Here is an 18822-nt window from a genome sequence, read left to right on the forward strand (position 1 = left end):
ATGAGGTCACCTGACCATCAAAGGAATAACTTTTTTTTTTTTTTGGAGACAGGGTCTCACTCTGTCACCCAGGCTGGAATGCAGTGGCATGATCTCGGCTCACTGCAACCTCCACTTCCCGGGTTCAAGTGATTCTTGTGCCCCAGCCTCCCAAGTAGCTGGGATTATAGGCGTCCACCACCACGCCCAGCTAATTTTTGTATTTTTAGTAGAGACAGGGCTTCACTATGTTGGCCAGGCTGGTCTCGAACTCCTGACCTCAGTTGATCCACCTGCCTTGGCCTCCCAAAGTGTTGGGATTACAGGCGTGAGCCACTGTGCCCAGCAGTTTTTGCCATGTTGGCCAAGCTGGTCTTGAACTCCTGACCTCAAGTGATCCACCCGCCTCAGCCTCCCAAAGTGGTGAGATTACAGGCATGAACCACCATACCTGGCCACGAAGGAATGATTCTTGCACTCCTGTGTGCTGACACCAGTATCTGGAGACACATGGTGAGGGACAGACACAGTGTAGGGGGTGTGGGACAAAGGCACATGTGGTCCTGCAATGTGTGCGGTGACCAAAGTCACCCAGCAGTGTAGCTCCTTTTATTTTTTTTTCTTTGAGACAGAGTCTCACTCTGTCGCCCAGGCTCCAGGTTGGAGTGCAGTGGCATGATCTCAGCTCACTGCAGCCCCCACCTTCTAGGTTCAGGCGATTCTCCTGCCTTCCCCCCTGAGTAGCTGGGATTACAGGTGCCCGCCACCACATCTGGCTAATTTTTGTAGTTTGAGTAGAGACAGGGTTTCTCTATGTTGGCCAGGCTGATCTCAAAACTCCTGACCTCCAGTGATCTGTCCACCTCGGCCTCCCAAAGTGCTGGGATTATAGGTGTAAGCCACCGCGCCCGGCCATTGTGGCTCATCTTGCTGTGTCCTTGCTGTGTCTCTTAGTCTGTCACCCCCAGTGGGGGTGGGAAGTGTCCTGCCTGTGCACACAGCTGCCCCCCCAACCTCCTCCCAGGCCTGGCACACAGGGACCCCCCCCAGCACACGCTGTTGTGATCATTTCAAAGGGGATAACACTTGGCCTTCCACCCACCCCTGCCCAGCTTGTTGGGAAAATCTCACAAAGGAGTCGGGTCCAGAATCTTCCTTGCAGGAGAAAGTGTGTCTTCAGGCAGGTTATTTTATTTTACTTTCATTTTTATTTTATTTTATTTTATTTTTTGAGATAGTGTTTTGCTCTTGTCGCCTAGGCTGGAGTGCAGTGGCATGATCTCGGCTCACTGCAACCTCCACCTCCCGGGTTCAAGTGATTCTCCTGTCTCAGCCTCCTGAGTAGCTGGAATTACAGGCATGGGCTACCACACCTGGCTAATTTTTTGTCTTTTTGGTAGAGACGGGGTTTCACCATGTTGGTCAGGCTGGTCTCTAACCCCTGACCTCAGGTGATCTGCCCAGCGTGCTGTGATTCCAGGCGTGAGCCACCGTGCCCGGCCCAGGCAGGTTTTTTCTCTTTTTTTTTTCTCTTTTTTCTTTTCTTTTTTTCTTTTTCTTTTTTTTTTTTTTTTTTTTTTGTGACAAGAGTCTTGCACTGTCGCCCATGCTGGAGTGCAGTGGTGTAATCGCTACTCACTGCAAGCTCCGCCTCCTGGGTTCAAGTTATTCTCCTGCCTCAGCCTCATGAGTAGCTGGGACCACAGGTGCCTGCCACCACACCCGGCTAATTTTGTTTTTGTATTTTCAGTAGAGACGGAGTTTCACCGTGTTAGCCAGGATGGTCTCGATCTCCTGACCGCGTGATCCGCTCGCCTCGGCCTCCCAAAGTGCTGGGATTGCAGGCGTGAGCCACTGCGCTCGGCCCCCAGGCAGGTTCTTTCACAACATCGTGCCACAGTTTCCCCATCTGTAAAACTGGCCAAATCCCAGGACCCACTTCTTGGCAGTATTAGGATATAGGAGAACATTTACATAAAGAATGGAGCCTGGGACCAGGCGCAGTGGTCCATGCCTGTAATCTCAACACTTAAGGGAGGCCAAGGAGGGAGGATCACTGGAGCCCAGGAGTTCAAGACCAGCCTGGGCAATGTAGCAAGACCTGATCTCTACTAGAAATAAAAATAAATCATCTACAGCCATACTACCCTGAACACGCCTGATCTCATCTGATGTCGGAAAAATAAATCATTAGCTGGGTGGGGGGGATGGTGCATACCTGTAGTCCTGGCTACTTGGGAGGCTGAGGTGGGAGGATCCCTTGAGCCCAGGAGTCCGAGGCTGCAGTGAGTTAGGATCGCCTCACTGCACTCCAGCCTGGGCTACAGAGCAGGTAGGGAGTGCATTTGAGGGTCTGAGATACTGGGCTGGGCAGGGCAGGGGAGAATCTGGCAAGTTGGATCCAGAGACTCAGACAGCCTTATCAGTACCTTGGTGAGCATGACTGTGTCACCATCAATTGAGGTCCCTGCTCTCACACATGATGCCACAGGGCATTGCTCTGTCATCACACAGGATGCTCTTCAAATAGCCTGGCAGGGAAACTGAGGCTGGCCTGAGGTCATAGAACCCAGCCAAGCATGTCTTACATTTTACAAAGCCCTGCAGAATCGATTCCAGATCTTGGAGTTAAATCCTGCATTGCCACACTGGTCCTGGAATCTGTTTAGAGATTATGGATCCCCACCTGCCCAGGCAGGAGGGAGCCTCAGAATCGCTGTAGCCACAGCCGGGGTCCCTAATGTCCCATAGGCCACAATGCAGGAGCCTACAAATGCAGCAGGCACAGTGAGGTGAGGTTAACCCATCCAGGAGTCTGAAGGTTGGAAGAGGATAAGTGCAGATGAAAACCACCTTCTAAGCATACCATTGGCCACCCTATCCTCCCAGGCAAGCCCGTTGGTAGATTTCATCTTCCAGCATTCAGCAAGTATTTCCTGAGTGTCATCTGTTTGCTAGGCATTGTTCTAGGTACTTGGATACACATAAAGTCAGCAGGCAGGGGTCTGGTAGATAGTGGGGGGTGTTCCAGGCAGAGGGCACAGCCTGTGCAAAGGCTCAGACAAGGATGAACTTGTTGGAATCTGGTGATCGGGAGACCATTGTGGCTGGAGGGATTGGGTCTGGGAAGAGTAAGAAGGATAAGATAGGTGGGAACCAGATACAGAGGGCCCCTTGGCCATAGTGAAGAGTTTGGTGTTTTATTTTATTTGTTTTTGTTTTTGTTTTAGAGATAAGGTCTTAACTCCCAGGCTCAAGCAGTCCTCCAGTCTCAGTCTCTAAGTAGCTGTGATTACAAGTGTGCACCACCAGGCCCAGCTCTGGAGTTTCTTTGTTCTGTTTCTTTTTTTTTTGAGACATAGTCTCACTCTGCCACCCAGGCTAGAGTGGCATGGCATGATCTTGGCTCACTACAGCCTCTGCTTCCTGGATTCAAGCCATTCTTCTGCCTCAGCCTCCCAAGTAGCTGGGACTACAGGCGTGTACCATTACGCCTGGCTAATTTTTGTACTTTCAGTAGAGACTGGGTCTCACCATGTTGGCCAGGCTGGTTTCAAACTCCTGACCTCAAGCGATCCTTCTGCCTTGACCTCCTAAGTAGCTGCAATTACCAGAACTGCACCACCGTGCCCGGCTCTCTGGAGTTTATTTTTTCAATGAGACAGCACTGGGGAGCCATGGGAGGGCTTTGAGCAGGGGAGGGATTCAGGCTGACTCAGATGTTTCTGGGATGGTAAACCCACGTGCCAGCACTCTGGGCCACTCCCGAACTTCGAACGTTCTGGGATGGGTCCTTGCCTTTCTGGTCAGTAAGCTGGACCCTGCTGTGACCACGTCCCTCTGTCCCCTTGCAGGACAGTGCAGGAGCCCAGCCGCTGAGCCATGCCGGGCCCCGGGCGGCCTGCAGCGAGCCCAACCCCTGCACCCAGGTAGTCATGAACAGCCACAGCTACAATGGCAGCGTGGGGCGGCCGCTGGGCAGCGGGCCAGGCGCCCTGGGACGCGACCCTCCGGACCCCGAGGTCGGCCGCCCCCCGCAGCCCCCGCACAGCCCGGGCCTCCAGGTGGTAGTGGCCAAGAGTGAGCCAGCCCGGCCCTCACCTGGCAGCCCCCGGGGACAGCCCCAGGACCAGGACGATGACGAGGATGATGAGGAAGATGAGGCCGGCGGGCAGAGGGGCTCAGGGAAACCCTCAAATGTGGGCCACCGCCTGGGCCACCGGCGGGCGCTCTTCGAGAAGCGGAAGCGCCTCAGCGACTATGCCCTCATTTTTGGCATGTTTGGCATCGTCGTCATGGTGACGGAGACCGAGCTGTCCTGGGGGGTGTACACCAAGGTAGGTGCGGTCCTCCCCCAGGCGCTCCAGGGAGGTTCCACCGGGCCTGCCTGGCTTTCTTGACATGGGGTTGGGGGTGGCAGGGCCCCCCAGGAGGTAGGGAGTGTTAGGGGGCTCCTGGAGGTGAGGGCTCCCTGGCCTTCTGCATACCCACCTCCGGGAAGGTAGCAGGGAGGCTGCACGTGGGGAGGGAAGGTTCCAGCCCATTCCCTGGCCAGGTGGCTTAAGGCGGAGGGGGGCTTCCCCCCAGGACAGGGGGTCCCCAGAGTGGGCCTGCTCTGGAGAGCAACAGAACAACTTCCTCCCCTTACAAGAGTGAGTGCGTCCAGGTTACAAGCCTGGCTGTGGGCTCCCTCATGCCACCTGGAGAGAGATCAGGGCTGTGTCAACCTATAAACTGTGAAGTGCCGAGGCTGGATGAGGCCAGGCCTTGTGAACTGTGACATGCTGTGCCCGTGTGAAGCCAGGCCTTACAAACTGTGATGTGCTGTCCCCATGTGAGGGCAGGCCTTATACACTGTGAAGTGCGGTGACCATGTGAGGCCAGGCCTTGTGAACTGTGAAGTGCTCTGCCCATGGGAGGCCAGGCCTCATAAACTGTGAAGCGCTGGATACATTTTGCTGTCAGCCCGGTCCCTAGGAATAAGGACAGGAGAGCACCACTTCCTGAACAGAGCACCTGCTGCACGCCCAGCCCTGATAAGCTGTTTCACACACAGTGGCCCCAGGACTGGGGAACTAGCAGACATTCGGGGTACAGTGGGAGAAGCCACTGGGAAGAGCCCCATTTGGCTGACTCCCATGCCCAGGAGCCAGGGTAGGGGGATGGGAGGGCCGCCGGCCCGCGGCCTCCAGCATCCATCCGGTTGTGTCCTCTCTCTTTACCCAGGAGTCTCTGTACTCATTCGCACTCAAATGCCTCATCAGCCTCTCCACGGCGATCCTGCTAGGTCTCGTTGTCCTCTACCATGCCAGGGAGATCCAGGTCAGTGCTGAACGCTGCCAGGAAGCAGCTTCTCTCTTCAAACCCCCGACACCAGCCCACCTTTAATTTTCATTGATTATTTACAAAAAAGAAGAGGTAGTGAGAAAGTGAGGGGCCGAGGTGGGACTCTGGGAACACATGGCGCGATCTTGGCTCACTGCAACTTCTGCCTCCTGGGTTCAAGTGATTCTCCTGTCTCAGCCTCTCGAGTAGCTGGAATTACAGGCGTATGGCACCACATCTTGCTAATTTTTGTATTTCTAGTAGAGATGGGGTTTCACCATGTTGGCCAGGCTGGTCTCGAACTCCTGATCTCAAGTGATCCACCTGCCTCAGCCTCCCAAAGTGCTGGGATTGCAGGTGTGAGCCACTGCTCCTGACCTATTTGTTTAGTTTTTGAGACATGGTTTCACTTGTTGCCCAGACTGGAGTGCAGTGATGCGGTCATAGCTTTGACCTCCTGTGTTCAAGAGATTTTCCTGCCATAGCCTCCCGAGTAGCTAGGACTATAGCTGCACACCACCACACCTGGCTAATTTTTCTGTTGTCTTGTCGGTGTCTGGCCATATTGCCCAGACTGGCCTCAAACTTGTGGGCTCAAGTGATCGGCCCACCTTACCCTCCCAAAGTGCTAGGACTTTAGAGGCATGAGCCACCATGCCCAGCCGCACATGCATGTTGATAACAGCACTGTTCAAAATAGCCAAAAATCACACCTGTGATCCCAGCACTTTGGGAGGCCGAGGTGGGTGGATCACTTGAGGTCAGCAGTTCAAGACCAGCCTGGTCAACATGGTGAAACTCCGTCTCTACAAAAATACAAAAATTAGACAGGCATGATAGTGGGTGCATGTAATCCCAGCTACTTGGGAGGCTGAGGTGGGAGAATCACTTGAACCTGGGAGGTGGCAGTTGCAGTGAGCTGAGATCGAGCCATTGCACTCCAGCCTGGGCAACAGAGCAAGACTCTGTCTCAAAAAAAAAAAAAACAACAAAATAACCAAAAAGCAGAAACAACGTCCAAGTGACCATCCAGGCATGAATGGATAAATAAAATGTAGTGCATCTATACAATGGACAATTATTCAACCTTTTTTTTTTGAGACGGAGTCTCACTCTGTTGCCCAGGCTGGAGTGCAGTGGCGCGATCTTGGCTCACTGCAACCTCTGCCGCCTGAGTTCAAGTGATTGTCCCACCTCAGTCTCCTGAGTGGCTGGGATTACAGGTGCCTGCCACCATGCCTGGCTAATTTTTGTATTTTTAGTGGAGATGGGGTTTCACCATATTGGCCAGGCTGGTCTCGAACTCCTGACCTCAGGTGATCCGCCCACCTTGGCCTCCTGAAGTTACAAGCATGAGCCACCATTTGTAGCCTAGTCAACCTTAACGAAAGAATGAACCACCACAATAACAGAAATGTATTGTCTGAAAGTTCTGGAGTGTGGAAGTCTGAGATCAAGGTGTTAGCAGTGTTGGTTCCTTCTGAGAGCCATGAGACAGAATCCATTCCAGGCCTCTCTCCTAGCTTTTGGTTGCTGCTGGCAATTTGGGGGGTTCTCGGCTTAGGAGATGTGTCACTCCAATCTCTGCCTTGAGGATCACATGATGTTCTCCCTTTGAGAGTATCTGTGTCCAAATTTCCCCTTTTTTAGATAAGAACACCAGTCAGTATTGGATTAGGGCCCACTGTAATTAGATGATTCCACTTTTTTTTTTTTTTCCTTTGAGACAGAGTTTTGCTCTGTCACCCACACTGGAATGCAGTGGCTTGATCACGGATCACTGCAGCCTCGGCATCCCGGGCTTACACAGTCCTCCCACCTCAGTCCCCAAGTAGCTGGGATTACAAACACTTGCCACCATGCCCAGCTAAGTTTTAATTTTTTTGCTTTTTTTTTTTTTTTTTTTTGTAAAAAGGGGGTCTTCCCATGTTGGCCAGACTGGTCTTGAACTCCTGGGATCAAGCAATCCTCCCGCCTCAGCCTCCCAAAAGTGCTGGGATTTCAGGCGTGAGCCACTATGCCTGGCCTGATTCCAGCTTAACTTCATTTTAACTAGTCGACCTCGTTACAATGACCTCATTTAACGAGATGACTTCTATAAAGACCTTATCTCCATATAAGAGCACATTCCAAGGTACTAGAGGTCAGGATGCCAACATGTCTTTTTTAGCAGAACACGAATCAGCCCGTAACAATTTCTGATACTGAACATGGATGAACCTTAGAAATACGACGCTCAGTGGAAGAACTCAGGCATAAAAGGCCACAAATCTTATGCTTTCATTTATGTGAAATTTTCAGAAGATGCAAATCCGCAAAGACAGAAGGGAGATTAGTGGTTGCGAGGGAGTGGGAAAGGGAGCGACCGCTAATGGGGACAGGGCTCCCTTTTGGGGTGATGGAAGTGTTCTGAAATTAAATAGAAGTGGTGCTCTCACAACACTGAATGTACTAAATGCCACTGAATTGTGCACTTTAAATGGGAGCATTGTAGGGTTTGTGAATTTCATATATGTATACTTGTGGGTTTTTTGTTTTGTTTTGTTTTTTGAGGTGGCATCTTGCTCTGTCACCCAGGCTGGAGTGCAGTGGTGCAATCTCAGCTCAACACAACCTCTGCCTCCTGGATTCAAGTGATTCTCCTGCCTCAGCCTCCCGAGTAGCTGGGATTACAGGCACCTGTCACCACACCTGGCCAATTTTTGTATTTTTCATAGAGAAGGGGTTTCACTATGTTGGCCAGGCTGGTCTTGAACTCCTGACCTCATGATCCACCCGCCTTGGCCTTCCAAAGTGCTGGGATTACAGGTGTGAGCCACCGCCCAGCCTTTAAAAAAAAAAAAAAAACACACAGGATCTCGTTCTGTTGCCCAGACTGGAGTACAGTGGTGCAGTCAGAGCTCACTGCAGCTTCCACCTCCTGGGATCAAGCAGTCCTTCTGCCTCAGCCTTCCAAGTAGCTGGGACCACAGGCACAGACCACTATGCCCAGCTAAATGTAAAACCTTATATATATATATATATAGAGAGAGAGAGAGAGAGATAAAATCATATATCTATAAAGACAGGGTTTTCCTGTGTTGCCCAGGCTGGTCTCAAACTCCTGGGCTAGGGTGATCCTCCTGCCTCAGCCTCCCAAAGTGTTGGGATTATAGGTGTGAGCCACGGACCTGATTTTTTGGTTTTTGTTTTTGTTTTTAACTGTTAATTCAGGCTGGATACATTGGTTCATGCCTGTAATCCCAATACTTTGGAAGGCCTAGGCAGGAGGATCACTCGAGCCCAGGAGTTCGAGATCAGCCTGGGCAACATGGGGAAACACCGTCTCTGCACAAACATTTTTTAAACAATTGGCCAGGCATGGTGGTACACATCTGTAGTTCCAGCTACTTGAGAGGTTGAGGTGGGACAGGATCACCTGAGCCCAGAGAGGTCAAGGCTGCAGTAAGCCATGATCATGCCACTGCACACCAGCATGGGGGACAGAATGAGACTCCCTCTCAAAAACAAAAACAAACAAACAAAAACCAGAGGCAGTATGGACAGCAACATAGCAAGACCCCCTTCTCTTGAAAAAAAAAAAAAGGAACGAGTTAGAAGCTGCAGTAACCTGTGATCCTGCCAGAGCAGGACCACCGTGTCTCAAACAAAAGGGCCGGGGGCGGGGGAGGGGGCGTGGCCATATTCCTGATGATACCTTTTGCCTCCAGCTCCAATATGATTGGTCCCGGCTCCGTAACTGACAGATGTTATACACCTTGGCGCTCGCTCCGCTCACCTCTCCTAGGACTGGCCCTGGACATGGCCAGGGTACCCCATGGAGGGCCCGGGGGAGCAGTGGCGCTGCAGGGTGTCCTTTATGTCAACGCTTTGCGGATGTGCAAGCGGAGGAGGCCCCTAGAACGCGCGGCCGCCACATTTTAAGGAAGTGACTTTTTTTCTTTTTCTTATTTTAGAATGACTTTATTGCTTCTTATTTTTAAAATGACACGTGAAAAAGGAAAAAAATGATACTTAGGAGTTTTACACACGTTCAGAAGGAAGAGAAAAGTACAGTGAAGGGCTGGGTGCGCATACCTGGAATCTCAACACTTTGGGAGGCTGAGGTGGGAGGACTGCTGGAGCCCAGGAGTTCAAAACCAGCCTGGGCAACAGAGCGAGTCCCCATCTCTGCATACATTTTCTTTTTCTTTTCTTTTCTTTCTTTTCTCTGTTGCCCAGGCTGGTGTGCAGTGGCGCAATCTTGGCTCACTGCAACCTCTGCCTCCCAGGTTCAAATGATTCTTGTGCTTCAGCCTCCCAAGGCTGAGATTACAGGCATGCGCCACCACACCTGGCTAACTTTTTTGTATTTTTAGTAGAGATGAGGTTTTGCCACGTTGCCTAGGCTGGTCTCAAACTCCTGGTCTCAAGCAGTCCTCCTGCCTCGGCCTCCCAAAGCACTGGGATTACAGGCAGGAGCCATCATGCCCATCCTGTTTCCACTTTTGGAGGTTGTGAATAGTGCTGTTGTGAATGTGTCTGTCCAAGGGTTTGCTTAAACACTTGTTTTCATTTCTCTTGAGCCTGTCTAGGAGCGGGATTGCTGGGTCATTAGGAACTCTATGTTAAACTTTTTGGGGGAACACTCATCTGATATTTCGTTCGAATTGTGGCCAGTGCTGAGAACTACAGAGTTTTGCATATGAGGTCACACTTCTGACTTCTCTTGGAAAAATTTGAAGCTGGTGCGGTTGCTCACACCTGTGATCCCAGCACTCTGGGAGGCTGAGGCAGGAGGACACTTGAGGCCAGGAGTTTTAGACCAGCCTGGGCAAAATAGAGAGACCCCATCTCTGCAGGAAATTTTAAAAATTAGCCAGGCGTGGTGTTGCATGCCTGTAATCCCAGTTCCTCAGGAGGAGGCTGAGGTGGGAGGATCACTTGAGCCCAGGAGGTCAAGACTGCAGTGAGCTGTGATTGCGCCACCGCACTTCAGTCTAGGCACAGAGCAAGACCTTGTCTCCAAAAAAAGGAAAAAGAAAAGAAAAATCCTCGCCAGGCACAGTGGCTCACACCTGTAATCCCAGCACTTTAGGAGGCCAAGGTGGGTGGATCACTTGAGGTCAGGAGCTCAAGACCAGCCTGGCCAACATGCTGAAACCCCGTATCTATTAAAAATACAAAAATTAGCCAGGCATGATGGCAGGCGCCTGTAATCCCAGCTATTCGGGAGGCTGAGGCAGGTGAATTGCTTGAACCCGGGAGGCAGAGGTTGCCAAAATCATCTTCATGGCACCTGAGCCAAGTGAACCAAGATTGCGCCACTGCACTCCAGCCTGTGCAACAGAGCGAGACTGACTCAAGAAAAAGAAAAAGAAAGAAAAGAGGCCGGGCATGGTGGCTCACACCTGTAATCCCAGCACTTTGGGAGGGCAAGGCGGGCGGATCACGAGGTCAGGCGATAACGGTGAAACTCCGTCTCTACTAAAAATACAAAAAAATTAGCTGGGCATGGTGGCGGGCGCCTGTAGTCCCAGCTACTTGGGAGGCCGAGGCAGGAGAATGGCGTGAACCCGGGAGGCGGAGCTTGCAATGAGCAGAGATCGCGCCATTGCACTCTAGCCTGGGCGACGAGAGCAAAACTCCATCTCAAAAAAACAAAAGAAAGGAAAATCCGAGCCTGTGGGGTTTCAGGCCAGGCTGACGTCACTCTCTGGGGTTGGGTGGGGAGTGCGGCGCGTGTCTGACACCCATGGCTGGCTCCCTCCTGCCCTCCACAGCTGTTCATGGTGGACAACGGGGCTGATGACTGGCGCATCGCCATGACCTGCGAGCGCGTGTTCCTCATCTCACTGGAGCTGGCGGTGTGCGCCATTCACCCGGTGCCCGGCCACTACCGCTTCACGTGGACGGCGCGGCTGGCCTTCACCTACGCGCCCTCAGTGGCCGAGGCCGACGTGGACGTGCTGCTGTCCATCCCCATGTTCCTGCGCCTCTACCTGCTGGGCCGGGTGATGCTACTGCACAGCAAAATCTTCACGGACGCCTCGAGCCGCAGCATCGGGGCCCTCAACAAGATCACCTTCAACACGCGCTTTGTCATGAAGACGCTCATGACCATCTGCCCCGGCACGGTGCTGCTGGTCTTCAGCATCTCCTCCTGGATCATCGCAGCCTGGACAGTGCGCGTTTGCGAGAGGTGCGACCCCGCCCCCGGAGCCCCCCCATGCCCCCAGCCCCCGTCTCCCTGGACCTCCGTGCCCATTCATGATTTCACTGACCCTGGGCTCCTCCCGACCCTGGCCATTGCTTCCGTCTCCCCGACTGCAAGACACCCATGGTGCCTCCTGTCTCCCAGTTTGTGGCTTCAGTAATCATCCTCTCCGGGGTGCTAGTCCTGTGTCCCCAGCTGCCCTCAACCAGGGAGGGACCCCAGCTCCCTCTCCCTCATCCTCCCCGCCGGGGTCTCCCAGGCCGCCTTCTCCCAGCCCCTCGGGTCCCTGGGAGGCTGACTTCTGATCTCCGGCCCCAGGGGCGCAGGCAGCAGGCACAGGGATGCCTCCCCTTCCCCTCTGTCTCCCACCTCCCACGTTTAACCAGCTTTCATTTTCCCCTCTGCCCGCTCCACCGGACTTTAGGGAAAACATGTGAGTCCCACCCTTGGCTGAGCTGTGTGCGTAGAGCAGCCGCTGCCACCGCTGCTGCCATCCCCGACCCGCCAGGAATTTAAGATTAGCTGCCGCAAGGGGAGGGAGGCAGGGAGAACGGGCCAGCAGGGTGGGTCGGGGTCAGTCCCCCCATCTCGGGGGCAGGCCGCTCCACTGGGCTTCCTCCCCGAGCCTCAGGGCCCTTGTGTCCGAATGGAGGGGGTTAAGGAAGGGCTTGGCTCTGGTGTTGTGTTTGGGCAGCTGACCGCTGCAAGCTCCGATGTTTCCTCCCAAGACTTAAATGGATCTGGGGTGGTCTGGGCGTGGTGATGGTGCCTGTGATCCCAGCTACTCGGGAGGCTAAAGCAGGAGAATCGCGTGAACCTGGGATGGGGAGGTTGCAGTAAGCTGAGATTGCGCCACTGAACTCCAGTCGAAAAAAAAAAAAAAAGACAAGTAAATGGGTCTGGGGTGAAGGAAAACCGGCCGCGCCTTCGGGACCTCCAAACAGGAGGGAGTCTGTTGTGAATACCCCTAGGAGGTGGTAGGCCATCAACCCGATTTACAGAGAGGGAAACTGAGACTCTGGCAGGCAAAGGGACTTGCCCCGGAGCCTGAGTCTGGCGGTCTCAGAGGCAGGAGGGGCTCCGCCAGGCCTGGGGTGTGAGGGTGCCTTATCTGGGAGAGGGTCTCCCTGCCATGCGCCTAGCTGGTGGGGGCCCCGGAGGGGTCCCTGATTGGACCCCTGCTTGCCTCAGCACCCCATCCTCATCCCTTCACCCAGCCCCCACCCCCCTTGCCCCCACGGGCCCTGCCTGGGCCTGAGGCCTGGCTCTCAGGGATGAAGGGCCCAGTTTCTCCGGCTGTCAAGGCTTCCAGGGGTCTCCTTGGGCCCTTGATGTTCCCACATGCAGTTTCTACACACCCCTGATGGGTGGGGTCATAACTAGAGTCAGGGGTATGGGGTGCCCCTCATCAGGTATCCCTGAGGTCCAAGCTGGGTCCTTGCAGGACTCTGGGGGGGTGGGGCACGGGGCAGGGCCGGCAGGCAGCCAATCCTAAATTCTGAGCCTGGCGACCATGCTTGAAGCCCCCTTGCCTGCCTCGCTCTGACCCACCACCGCCTCCCGCATGTCCCTCAGCCCTGCTCCTGGGCGGTCCCACGGCACCCCCACCTTATTGCTCTGTCTGGATCTGGGGCTCACCCACCCACCTACTAGAGGGCCCCCCCGCCCCTCCTGCCCTCTGGGGGTCAGGCAGCTTGGGGCTCAGATGTTTTGGTGTAAGATGGAGGTCAGTGAGCTGGGTGCAGTGGCTCACGCCTGTAATCCCAGCACTTTGGGAGGCTGAGGCAGGTGGATCATGAGGTCAGGAGATTGAGACCATCCTGGCTAACATGGTGAAACCCTGTCTCTACTAAAAATACAAAAAAGAAAATATATATATGGCCGGGCGCGGTGGCTCAAGCCTGTAATCCCAGCACTTTGGGAGGCCGAGACTGGCGGATCACGAGGTCAGGAGATCGAGACCATCCTGGCTAACCCGGTGAAACCCCGTCTCTACTAAAAAAATAAAAAAAATTAGCCGGGCGAGGTGGCGGGCGCCTGTAGTCCCAGCTACTTGGGAGGCTGAGGCAGGAGAATGGCGTAAACCCGGGAGGCGGAGCTTGCAGTGAGCTGAGATCCGGCCACTGCACTCCAGCCTGGGCGACAGAGCGAGACTCCGTCTCAAAAAAAAAAAAAAAAAAAAATTAGCTGGGCGTGGCGGCAGGTGCCTGTAGTCTCAGCTACTTGGGAGGCTGAGGCAGGAGAATCACTTGAACCCAGGAGGTGGAGGTTGCAGTGAGCCAAGATCGTGCGGCTACACTCCAGCCTGGGCGACAGAGAGAGACACTGTTTCAAAAAAAAAAAAGAAAAGAAAAGATGGAGTCAGTCCCTGGGCCTTCACCCAGCAAGCATCCTAGAAGCCCAGACTGGAGGTACCTGGAGTAGCATTCAACCTCCGCAGGAGTGAAGACCCCAAAATGCCAATCTTTGAGGAGCCTCCATCTCCTTCCCTCTGGAGCCTCTGACTCCAGCCCTATCCTTGGGCTCTGTCACCCCGTGTGTCTGGCACAGGCCTCCCCTGAAGATCCTGCTCTGTCCAGGGCACTTCCTCGGTGCTACCCCAGTTGACCTCTGACCTTGAATCCCCCAGAGGCTGCCTTGGGGCTCAGATGATCTAAACCCTGCAAAGGAGTGGGTTAGCTGGAAGCCAGGTCAGAGGGGGCCCAGCCCCCAGAAAAAGGCCAAGGGGATTCGAGGACTCAGAGCTGAGCGGGGACAGATCCTAGAGCCACCCCCAGACCCAGAGAGCCAAGCCCTCGGCGCCCTGGCATGGCTACAGGCAGAACCTCTTTGCAGCCTCTTTGGCCGAAGTCCCAAGCCTGGCTGTGACCAGGACTAAGTTCTGTCAGTTTTAAGGCCTCGGGGCCTGTCTCCCTGGGTCCCAAAATATAGCCCCAGGCCTCTCCCCAGCGCCAAAGCCGATGCCCCTCTCCTCCCAACCCCCAGGTGCAACATGGGCCTGGAGTTGGGGGACTCATGCTGTCCTCCAGTCTATGTCCTTCATATATGGGCATCCCTTCTTGCTCCAGCCCCAGGTCGTGATCCTCCAGCCTCCCACCTCCTCCAGTCCTCCTACCTCCTTGGGGCCTCGCTGGCTGGGGAAGTTCTTCCTGGTGTCTGGCCCGAATCCTTGCCTCCACCTCCTGCCGCTTCTGGTGCTATGGTCACCCGTCCCCCTGTCTGTGTGTGTCTGTCGTTGGGAGGGGGATGGTATGTTCATACAACCTCACCTGGGCCCCTCTCTGCCCCATCCAGGGAAGCAGCTTGGGGGGCAGGTGAAGGGAATGTGGAAGGGCTGTAGGGGAGATGGTGCTCCTGTCCTGTACCCACAGGACACGGCCCCAACGCAGCCAGGTGGACTCAGGGCCCTGCAGCCCTGGCACTGCCCCAGGCAGTGTGATGGAGGCAGAGGGGATGGTGTAGACTGAGCCCTCCCTCTTCCCACTCTGGCTCCCCAGGTACCATGACAAGCAGGAAGTGACCAGCAACTTCCTGGGGGCCATGTGGCTGATTTCCATCACCTTCCTCTCCATCGGCTACGGCGACATGGTGCCCCACACCTACTGCGGGAAGGGCGTGTGCCTGCTCACTGGCATCATGGTAAGGGCGAGGCTCCATGTGCATGATCCTGGGAGGTCTAGCCAGCCGTCCATTCCACCAGCCCTTGCATACCCCTCGCTGACAGGGTGCTCACCCCATCACGAGCTGTGCCTGATCAGCATCCCTCCGTCTGTCAGTCCACCCCTCCTCTGCTCTGCTCTTTTCCTCTGACATCACGTGGAAGCCACACCCACAGGCTTCCTGGGACATCTCCCTGTGGTCCTTCCAGGCCTAGATATGCAGCTCCCACCATGCCTGCCCAGTAAGAAGCTGTGGTCCACTCTGACCAGAGAGTCATTGTCACCCCTTTATTCTCTACAGCCTGATTTATTCACAGCCTTTGGATCCAGGGCAAGGGGCTTGATGCTGAGGTGCCTTAGTTTCCTTGGCTGTGATCAATGCTACTTCCTCTGCTTTGCAAGGGCTAAGTCAGTTATTTATGTGAGAATCCCAGAACTGTGAATGCCGTGGACACGCTCTAAATACCTGCTGGGGGCCGGGCGCGGTGGCTCACGCCTGTAATCCCAGCACTTTGGGAGGCCAAGGTGGGCAGATCACCTGAGGTTGGGAGTTTGAGACCAGCCTGTGACCAACATGGAGAAACCCCATCTCTACAAAAAATACAAAAGTAGCCAGGCATGGTGGCAGGCGCCTGTAATCCCAGCTACTAGGGAGGCTGAAGCATGAGAATTGCTTGAACCCAGGAGGCAGAGGTTGCAGTGAGCCGAGATCACGCCATTGCACTCCAGCCTGGACAACCACAGCAAAACTTCATTTCTAAAAAAAAAAAAAAAAGAAACTTGCTGGGCTGTGTCCTCTGCAGCCCAAACCCCCTTCCTTGGGTGATTTTCATGGTGTTCTCTGAGTCCCCATAGTGCAAAGTTTGTCTTTCGTGACTCAGTGGGCGCAGGCAGCACCCCGTCTCCCCGAAGTATTCTCCAGTCTGCCATGGGTGCCTGTAAACATCCTTTCATGATCACTGCTTTCTCTTTTCCCTGATTCAATCATTGGGGTCCCTGTCCATCCCCTCTTTCCGGAACCTTCTTTCTCTCCAGATATGTTTTATGCCCATGCCAACAAATGCTTTTCCATGTTTTACTTTATTCAGTTTTATTTTTATGTTATTATAAAGATGGGGTCTCACTATGTTGCCCAGGCTGGTCATGAACTCCTGGGCTCAAGTGATCCTCCTGCTTGGGCCTCTCAAACTGCTGGAGTTACAGGCCTGAGCAATTGCACCTGGCCTATGTCCGACTTTTTTTTTTTTTTTTTTTTTTTTTTTTATTGAGATGGAGTCTCACTCTGTTGCCCAGGCTGCAGTGCAATGGCGTGATCTCGGCTTACTGCAACCTCTACCTCCTGAGTTCAAGCCATTCTCCTCTCTCAGCTTCCTGAGTAGCTGGAATTACAGGTGCCTGCCACCAGGCTCGGCTAATTTTTGTGTTTTTAGTAGAGATAGGGTTTCATCATGCTGGCCAGTCTGGTCTCGAACTCCTAACCTCAGGTAATCCACCTGCCTCGGCCTCCTAAAGTGCTGGGATTACAGGCGTGATGCCACCACGCTGTCCCCCCCCCCTTTTTTTTTTTTTTGAGACGGAGTCTTCGCTCTGTCGCCCAGGCTGGAGTGCAGTGGCCGGATCTCAGCTCACTGCAAGCTCCGCCTCCCGGGATTACGCCATTCTCCCACCTCAGCCTCCCGAGTAGCTGGGACTACAGGCGCCCTACCACCTCAGCCCGGCTAGTTTTTGTATTTTTTAGTAGAGACGAGGTTTCACCATGTTCGCCAGGATGGTCTCGATCTCCTGGCCTCGTGATCCACCCGTCTCGGCCTCCCAAAGTGCTGGGATTACAGGCTTGAGCCACCGCGCCCGGCCCCCTTTTTTTTTTTTTGAGATGGAGTCTCGCTCTGTCGCCCAGGCTGGAGTGCAGTGGCGTGATCTCAGCCTGGCTGAGGTTGCCTGGCTCACTGCAACCTTCCCCTCCCAGGTTCAAGCAGTTCTCCTGCCTCAGCCTCCCGAATAGCTGGGATGACAGGCACCCGCCACCAGGCCTGGATAATTTTTGTATTTTTAGTAGAGACGGGGTTTCACTATGTTGACCAGGCTGGTCTCGAACTCTTGACCTCAGGTGATATGCCCACCTCAGCCTCCCAAAGTGCTGGGATTACAGGTGCAAGCCACTGCAGCTGGTCCATGTCTGGCTTTTTACTGGCAGCCCAGCATGGGCCCCTCCCTGCAGCGTCTGTGCGGTACATCATGCTGTTGCAGAGCCTGTGTCCGTTCCTTCTCCTTGCTGTCTAGTATTCTAGGTGGAGGTTTCCAGCAGGTCGCTCTGTCCGAGTTGACAGGGCTTTTCCTGAGAACAGGCTTCTAGGTGCTCTCAAAACCTTTGTCCTGGCCTGGAAACTGAGACAGGGTTTTCTCCGGGAACCTGTGCTTGTGCTCTCTAGGCCAACCCTGCTCAGGCTTAGGGTGTTGGCATCTAAACTTGCCTGGAGCTGGGCATACTAATGGCTCATGCCTGTAATCCCAGCACTTTGGGAGGCTGAGGCAGGTGGATCATTTGAGGCCAGGTGTCCGAGACCAGAGTGGGTGACATAGTGAGACCCCATATCTCTACAAAAAAAAAAAAAAAAGGCGGGGGGAGGGGGCAGGCCCAGTGGCTTACACCTGTAATCCCAGCACTTTGGGAGGCCAAGGTGGGTGGATCACCTGTCTGGAGTTCGAGACCAGCCTGACCAACATGGTGAAAACCCCTCTCTAGTAAACACACACACACACACAATTAGCAGGACGTGGTGGTGCGCGCTTCTAGTTCCAGCTACTCAGGAGGCTGAGGCAGGAGAATCGCTTGAACCTGGGAGGTGGAGGTTGCAGTGAGCCAAGATTGTCCCACTGCACTCCAGCCTGGGCGACAGAGCGAGACTCCATCTCATAAAAAAAAAAAAAAAAAAAAGAACTGTCCTACCTCCTGGAGTTGCTGGGGGTCGAATGAGCTAATGTGTGGGACATGGTGGGAAACAAGTAGACCTGGAGTCAGTGAGCTCTGCAGATGGAATCCACGCACACTGCTGACTCAGGGAATGGGGAGGCTGCAATCTGGGCAGGCTCATGGAGGAGGAAGTGATCTCAAGACGGGACGCTGATGTGCCCCCCCTCTGCCCCGCACACAGGGAGCTGGCTGTACTGCGCTCGTGGTGGCTGTGGTAGCCCGGAAGCTGGAGCTCACCAAGGCTGAGAAGCACGTGCACAACTTCATGATGGACACTCAGCTCACCAAGCGGGTGAGGACCGCGGTTCCCATGGAGGCCGCCTCCTGGCCTTGTCAGCCAGCGTAGAACTTCCCTGCTTTCCTTCTGTATGTGCCGGGCACGAGCATGTGCCCATGGGTTACCATGCAGCCCCGTGTCAAGACTGTGCTGGATTTGGGAGGCCGAGACGGGCGGATCACGAGGTCAGGAGATCGAGACCATCCTGGCTAACACGGTGAAACCCCGTCTCTACTAAAAATACAAAAACTAGCCGGGCGCGGTGGCAGGCGCCTGTAGTCCCAGCTACTCAGGAGGCTGAGGCGGGAGAATGGCGTGAACCCAGGAGGCGGAGCTTGCAGTAAGTGGAGATCGCACTACTGCACTCCAGCCTGGGCGACAGAGCGAGACTCCGTCTCAAAAAAAAAAAAAAAAA

The 18822-nt window shown here is 54.2% G+C and overlaps 1 protein-coding gene across 1 annotated transcript in view; it reads left to right on the forward strand.

The window, feature by feature from the left end:
• Window positions 1-18822, forward strand: part of KCNN1 (potassium calcium-activated channel subfamily N member 1) — a 48048-nt gene that overhangs the window by 18214 nt on the left and 11012 nt on the right. The window contains exons 3-7 of the mRNA XM_030936825.1: window positions 3834-4316; window positions 5206-5301; window positions 11067-11485; window positions 14998-15139; window positions 18312-18422. Coding sequence (XP_030792685.1) covers window positions 3915-4316; window positions 5206-5301; window positions 11067-11485; window positions 14998-15139; window positions 18312-18422 — 1170 coding nt within the window. The 5' untranslated portion in view covers window positions 3834-3914. The remainder of the gene's footprint in view (window positions 1-3833; window positions 4317-5205; window positions 5302-11066; window positions 11486-14997; window positions 15140-18311; window positions 18423-18822) is intronic.

Source organism: Rhinopithecus roxellana, chromosome 8 (genome assembly GCF_007565055.1).
Source record: "Rhinopithecus roxellana isolate Shanxi Qingling chromosome 8, ASM756505v1, whole genome shotgun sequence".
Taxonomy (NCBI): domain Eukaryota; kingdom Metazoa; phylum Chordata; class Mammalia; order Primates; family Cercopithecidae; genus Rhinopithecus; species Rhinopithecus roxellana.